Source organism: Gymnoscopelus braueri (assembly GCF_963280865.1).
Source record: "Gymnoscopelus braueri genome assembly, chromosome: 4".
Classification (NCBI taxonomy): Eukaryota; Metazoa; Chordata; class Actinopteri; order Myctophiformes; family Myctophidae; genus Gymnoscopelus; species Gymnoscopelus braueri.
This window is the reverse complement of record NC_137605.1, coordinates 47,705,229-47,713,095: the sequence shown is the minus strand read 5'-3', so window position 1 is coordinate 47,713,095 and position 7,867 is coordinate 47,705,229. Positions and strand designations below refer to the sequence as shown.

Genomic DNA, 7,867 nt, shown 5'->3' with positions numbered 1-7,867 from the left:
CCTACAACTCTCGTAGATTGAAGACGTCAGAATCATAAATACGTCTACGAGGGTTGTATACTACAGCTAGGACTGTCACACAAACCTGACGAATTTGCGAGAGTGAATACAGCCCCCGACAGAAACTTCTGTTCTTTAAATACATAAACATCATTACATAGTGACAGTGTACACATAAGAAATAAATAATAATAATACAAAACATTATTCATAAAGCCAACGTTGACTTTTTTTATAATTGTTTTGACAAAATATCAACATTACAATTACAAATAACAGGACAAAATGCAGTTAAAATACTGGAAAAATTAAAATAAAAAAGGAAAACATTTAATAAATAAGCTCGCGAGTGCAGTGCGTCGGTCTATGGCGCATGCCATGACGTGGTACGTCTGTCTTGTCCTTGTTTTATAATCCTTGAGGCGTAATCAGGCTTGTTGCTTGAGAGCAGCAGAAGAAGAAGAAGTGGATTGAAAGGTCGAACCAAGCCTAGAGTCTTCTATGTTTACATGATCTCTCTCACATGTCAGAAGAAACGTGGTGGTCCACACAAGAACATGCAGGAGTGTTAGGAGTGACAACGTTACCGGAATGTTAAGACCGTTTTTACTGGGGTTTCTTTATCAACACAGCTAACCTTAACATTAGCTAGCTAACCCTGAACCATGAGCTCCTCCTCAGCTGCTGCTGGTGCTCCTCCAGCGGCTCCAGAGCCTCCTCCTCCAGGAGGTCCTCCACCTCCACCCCCGGCCAGGGTGTCCCCTGTGGGCCACATCGTGCAGGTTCTCAGCCATGTGCGTCTGGAGAGCGCGGCTGCGGGTCTCAGTGGAGGAGTGGTGTCCACCATGCTGCTGCACCCTCTGGATCTGGTCAAACTCAGATTTGCTGGTAGGTGAAAAGTCATGTTATGATTACTTAGTTATATAATAAGGCACTAGTGGCTGGTTGTGTAATTTCACTATGAATGCAATGTGTAACTGGTCCTAGAAAAGTCCTCTATTAAGCTTGACACCAGAAATGACCTCCTCAGCAACTGTTTACTGTACATATGTTTATTGCTAGTGTTGATGATGTCTTGTTTATTATTGTATATCATTTATGGCTTTGAATGTCTCGATTGAATACACAGGACCACAATGGAAACAAGCCACTGGGGCTTTTGTGTGTTATCCTTTTAACAATCATTGTAATATCGTACCACTGTATTATTTGCAACTGTTAATAAAGTATTCAATCAATCAATCATGAGGCACTGGCAGGTATTGTCATTACACTATGAATAATTGTTTACCTTGTTTATGTTTTTATTTGATCGTAGTTGTTTATCATGCCATATAGCTTTCCTGTGAGTTGTTGTAATAACAAAAACCAGTTAAGTATTAACCTGGATCTGACCTCGGATCACCTGCTATGTGCTCTAGTAGTCTCTAGTCTAGTGCAGTGGTTCTAAAAGTAGGGTCTGGGGATCCCCAGGGGCCATTGCAGGGGTAACCACTTAACCCAATAACATCAGCTGTTTTGAAGACATCTTAAACAAATGAAAATAAAGAAATGTGGGAAATTGTGAATATTTTTTAAACATTTTAATTGGCAAATTTTGTATGGGGTCTCTGGCACAAAATCTTTTCAAACGGGGGTCCGTGGCCAAATACATATTTATATGGGGGTTCTTGATATGAAAATGCTTGAGAACCACTGAATTATTTTACACACATGGTGCTGATGTCAGGATGAGACAGATTTTAACCTGAGATCAATGACAATAATATGCTTCTCAATCTCTTTTCATAAAGTAAGTGACGGGCTGGAACTACGACCCAAATACAATGGCATCTGGCACTGCATGAAGAGCGTCTGGCAACTGGAGGGCGTGAGAGGACTCTACCAAGGAGTCACCCCCAACATCTGGGGTGCTGGAGCTTCATGGGGACTCTACTTCTTCTTGTACGTAAGCTCAAGGCCGACTGTGCCATATTTTCTGTTTAACTTGTTTATCGTTGCTGTCGGGCACAAACCTCTTATCTCCGTATTCAAACTTTTTGTGTTTTTTCGTAAATTAATGTCCTACTTGATCACACTACAGAGTCACACAAGAGCATCGCTTCACGCCGCGTTTTGAGCTTGTAGATCTGCTACTTTTGCTATTTTTTAATTTGAATCCTGAAAAGTAACCGTTTTGGACATATGAGGTTTCCACCTGACAGAGACGTTATCAGGCATGTCCTGCTAGATTTTAGTTTTTACTACTGACCTTGGCCTACAGTACCCTCTGGTGTGGTCACTGGGGGATATTGCATCATACTCCTTTAACCCCACCAACAAATACACCAATTACGTGACTGTGTAACGCCATGGATTCGATCCCAGGTCATATGCGTCCTGGGACACTAAAGCCAAACAGTTTAACCACTAGCCTTAGTGGCGTTTGCTCATAACATGACAACAGGGAATTTAGCCTTTAACCGCCAACCCTTTCCCCCTTGGCCAGGGGCCATATTACACTTTTGGTGTTCAGGCAGAGGCTTTGAGCCACTCTGCTACACTCACCCCCCCCCTTTAACCTCCCCCACCAGGAAACCTGATCCAGGTCATGACACCAATGTAACGCCTGGGATTCGAACCTGGGTCTCCTGTACTGGAACTCCAGGAAGATGCACTAAAGCCAAACATCTTAACCACTAGCCTAAAGGGGATTCTTTTTTTAGACATTAGGCTTTTGGTCTTTTGACAGAGGCTCAGAGCCACTCTGCTATAATAATAATAATAGCAATAATAATAACTAATAACTGCGCAGTTTATGTTTGATCAATTCCGGGATGGGCAGTTGGGTTTCTCCATCTGTGTTATGTGAAATATTGTGCCTGCCTGCATGTGTATATTTGTCACCTTGTCTTATTTTCCCCATGTTCTCCCCCCTCCCAAAGCTACAATGCTATCAAAGCATACAAATCCGAAGGACGCCAAACGGAGCTGAGTGCCACAGAGCACCTGGTGTCAGCGGCTCAATCGGGTTAGTACTGCCTTTTTTCAGACACAACAGCCCCACTGACACACTGACTGCAATCAATACAAAGGCCCTACAGGCAGATAACACTGCTATCTATGTTGGCTGTCATACCCCCGGTGTTTATTTGAGCCTCGTACTTTTCATTTCCTGCACACTTAATCAAGTGAGGGTTCTCAATGATAAGTGCACAGAAGCGTCATTAGTAAACACTGGTGAAGGCATAATTAATTTGGTATGAGCACAGTTTGACGAAAGTCATTCACAAATCGTTCACTGTTTTCTTGCTTTCAAAGTCATACTGTGTAACGTTTTCAATTAGCATTTTTTTTTAAATATAATCCTTCACTGATATTTTTCTCTAACAATTCCACATGTTTTTTTTGACAACTTCTCCCAAAACGATTAAACATTTTTACACGTGAGTGTCGGCCCCTGACACTGGTGGGAAAATGACTAGGGCACTTGAAATGTATTTATTTATGTAATTTACATTTTGATAAATACCATTTCTGATTATGTGTTCTTGCTTTCCAAAATAACCTTCGGGCACTAGAACCCTTTTAGTATTACTTCTTCAGCATTCCTTCCGACGCCGCATAGACAAACTCGGTAATGACAGCGGAGCTGCAAGGGGTCGCTAAAACAGAGTACTCAAATTAACAATTTAATCATGTTAGATACCTTTAATGCAGCCTGACACTCAGGCTCCACAGCATACACTGAGGTCAGTCGGGATCATATTTGTATCATACAGAGAACTTGGCCATTGGAGGTCTAATCCCTGTTTGTTCTCTCCCTCTCCAGGTGTTCTGACCCTCACCTTAACCAACCCAATCTGGGTAACAAAGACCCGCTTGGTGCTTCAGTACAGCTCTGACCCGTCCACCAAACAGTACAAGGGCATGGTTGATGCTCTGGTCAAGATCTACCGCCACGAGGGAGTGCGTGGTCTATACAGTGTGAGTCTACCGTGTACAGTACATATAGTGCATATCGTGTTTGTTATTTGTTGATGATATATATTATTGTGTACATTTTGTATGCCATGTTGCTGAATTGAACATATAGGACTACAATAGAAACAAGTCCCCTGGACTTTTTTGTGTTATCCTTACATACTGTTAACATTTCTGACTAATAAAGTATTCAATAAAAAAATTGAAAAAACCTTAGTTTAATTTCATATAGCATTACATTGTAGTCGATGCTGAAGTGTTATGTGGTCATGATTAACACTTTTGTAACGATTTGTCATGATTCAGGTGTAAAGAAAGCATATCTTTCAGTAACATGCCTTACACTCGCCTCGTTGGTTATTACTTATTTTTGAATGGCAGTAATAGCATTATGAATTACCACTAGAGGGCTCTAGTTCCCCACAGAATATTTATTTATTTATTTTTGAAGATCTATCCTCAAGGGAAAACGGCTATATTTTGTTGATAATGCATAGGAGGTGTAGGAAAATAATTCCAGCCAATAAAATGGCGATTATTTTAAGTTTTAGCACTCACTATATGTACAGTATATATGTAACAAATCTAATTTTGCATAGCAAGGTGTGTTGGTGATGCATTTTTGGTTGTCGTTCCCCTAAACGTACATTTCCCTAACCAGAAATGCCTTGGTGAACTTCCAGGTGGCTGGAATTAAAACATCTTCAAAAGTATGGTATTTGTGCCAACTCCAGACTTTTTGGAAAGCTTTTTTTTTTGGATGATAGCTTTTCCAACTGTGGACAGTTTACACTGGGATATGCGTCTTTTCTTTCCTTGTTGGGAAAACTCTAATCCAACCGTATATACTCTTGGCCCTTAACCATACTTTTATGGTTTTATTTTTTGGAAGAAAGTTCTCCAGTACTTCATTAACTGAAGTACAGATTTTGACAGAGCAATTTCACTTGTATATTTGACCAGGAGTATCAATCTATACTTTGACTCAAGTACTGGTTTTGAGTACTTTGTCCACCACTGCTAACAGTTCATATTCATGTTAAAGGGATATGTTCCAGTTTCATTATGACTAACAGTACATATATTCATGTTAAAGGGGTATATTCCAGTTTCATTATGATTAACGGTACATTATATTCATGTTAAAGGGGTATATTCCAGTTTCATTATGACTAATCTCTCAAGAACAGATTCTGCTCTGCGTTGGAATCTGTCGTGAAGGTTCGTCATAACGTGTACACACTGGGCTACAAGTGGGCGTGCCTTCAGATCAGGAAGCAGGCCGCGCTTTACCCAATCAAATGTAGTGGGCGGGATTTACGTGTCCGCCGATCATTCCCCACTCGAAACCAACCGAAACTAATTTAACAATAGCGTCCGCGGAGCAGACAAAACCACAAAAAGATATTCACATTTTAACTTGCTCTTTTATCATAGAAACAAGTGGGCTTATAACCAAAACGATCCATGTTCTCTGAGAGAAGTGGTGTTAGTGTTCCGTGTAGACATATTGTTAGTGGGAATGAAAACATAGTCGCACCACCGGAAGTGAAACGCTGAAGGCAGACCAAAACCCCGGTTTCCTTGCGCACGGGTGCTACGTCGTCATTGTCCCAGAGCCAAGTGAGATAGTACAAACAGCAGAGGGCGCTGTTTTTCCTTCTCATTTGGTTCTGGGTTCCCAGATTGCATTATGACTAACAGTACATATATTCATGTTAAAGGGGTATATTCCAGTTTCATTAGGACTAACAGTAACAGTACATATATTCATGTTAAAGGGGTATATTCCAGTTTCATTAGGACTAACAGTACATATATTCATGTTAAAGGGGTATATTCCAGTTTCATTATGACTAACAGTACATATATTCATGTTAAAGGGGTATATTCCAGTTTCATTATGACTAACAGTACATATTCATGTTAAAGGGGTATATTCCAGTTTCATTATGACTAACAGTACATATATTCATGTTAAAGGGGTATGTTCCCGGTCTGTTTGGAACCTCTCATGGAGCGCTGCAGTTCATGGCCTACGAGGAGCTGAAGAGAGGATACAACAAATACAACAGCATGCCTTCAGACAAGAAGCTGGTGAGTCATTAACCGCACAGACCGCTGACCGTCTGGAACTGTACTCCAGCTTTAAAATAGAACTCAAGCATAGGGCTTGTAAATCTTCAAATTAATAAGGAACGAGCCCACAATTGATACCTAGCAGTTGGTTCAAAGAAAATGTAGTTTCCATATCCTGCGTTGCTCACCACTTGACAATTCAGTACTCTCTTCCTTCTATTCCTTTCTCTCATGCACTCTCTCTCTCGCTCACTTCCATTGACAGACTCCACTGGAATATATCTCAATGGCAGCATTGTCCAAAATCTTTGCTGTGGCGACCACATACCCATACCAGGTGGTGCGCGCACGTCTGCAGGACCAGCACAATAAATACGACGGGGTCATGGACGTCCTCAGAAGGACATGGAGGTACTTTATCAGTGCTTTCCATATTTCAACTTTTTGTACATTAATTCCCTACTTATCATACTACAGTCGTCATCTCTCAATGTCACACAAAAGTGACGCTTTTGTGTGACGCTGGAACATTTTTTTTTTACCGGGATCGTCCATTCTGTTCTCGGCAGTTGAATATGGCTTGTTATCACAAAAAGAAAAGAAATCGGAGCTACATGTAGATGTGTTTTTCTACATGGTAAAATGGTAAATGGTGCATTTATATAGTGCTTTTATCCAAAGCGCTTTACATAGATTGTGCATTACATTCACCCATTTACACACACATTCATACACTGATGGCAGAGGAAACCATGCAAGGCACCAACCTGCTCATCGGGAGCAATTAGGGGTTCAGCGTCTTGCTCAAGGACACTTCCACACTAACTCTGGGGGAAACCCCCCAGCCCGGGATTGAATTGGGAACCTTGCGGTTTTCCAGTTCACTCTACCCGGCCACTCTACCCCTGAGCCACTGCCGCCCCTACATCTCATAACATAGGAGTGGACGGAAGTGAATATTTTTGGGATGACATCACATCCGTCCATTCTTTCTCTCGCAGTCAAGGGATCATTCATAGGTTGCGGAAGAGCGCCCTCTAGCGTTTTTTTTTTTTTCATTTTTCAATGGCAGTGAATGCATTAACCAAAAAGAAAGGCTTGTAGGCTACTAAAATAATAACATTGTATTTGTAGTGTGGTTGATTACTTTTAGGGTGATAATTGTTCACTTTTCTTTCCAGGAACGAGGGCGCCAGAGGGTTCTACAAAGGTGTGGTCCCCAACATTATCCGTGTCACTCCAGCCTGTTGTATCACGTTCGTTGTATATGAGAACGTATCGCGCTTCCTGCTGGGCCTGTCCAAGTGAGGACAAACGGACAAACCATGGGACAGTGGCAGGCAGGGACACTCCAGTCTACGGGGTGCTGTGGCAAAGATACCGAGAATGCAAGCAGTCTGTTAGTTTGCTAAGTTTGCACTTAAGGACACACAAAAGTTGTGGAAGGAAATTATATAAAAACTGTCATCTGAGAGATGAAGCAGTGATCAGTGCCAACAGCAACTTTAAGACATTTACTCTGAATTGTGGGTTCTCAGTAAAACAAAGTGATGGTGTGGAGTACAGACTGGCGCTGCACATAGACCTCTGGTTCTGCCATGGATGCATTGCAAAGCGTTCCGTTATAGGCAGAGGCGTAATTTCTTCGGGTGGTAAGAAAAAAAAGTTACTACTTAAACCCTATGTAAAAAAAAAAACACTTCCGATCTACAGTACACATCACGTCGCATCGCAATGCGTTGTAAGCATGTAGATCTGCTATTTTTTGTTTTTTAGAAATGGCATTTTGTGGAACAATATATTATGATATACCCAAAACAGGGAC

General features: G+C 41.3%; 1 protein-coding gene across 1 annotated transcript; it reads left to right on the top strand.

Annotated features, from left to right (window-relative positions):
* Positions 1-435: 435 nt before the first annotated feature.
* On the top strand, positions 436-7,686 carry LOC308083966 (solute carrier family 25 member 32-like). Its single transcript, XM_080426405.1, has 7 exons — positions 436-888; positions 1,794-1,944; positions 2,925-3,010; positions 3,812-3,966; positions 5,947-6,060; positions 6,308-6,453; positions 7,224-7,686. Exons 1-7 carry the CDS (start codon positions 666-668, stop codon positions 7,348-7,350), a joined length of 1,002 nt encoding a protein of 333 aa, XP_080282531.1. The 5' UTR covers positions 436-665; the 3' UTR covers positions 7,351-7,686.
* The last annotated feature ends 181 nt before the right edge of the window (positions 7,687-7,867 follow it).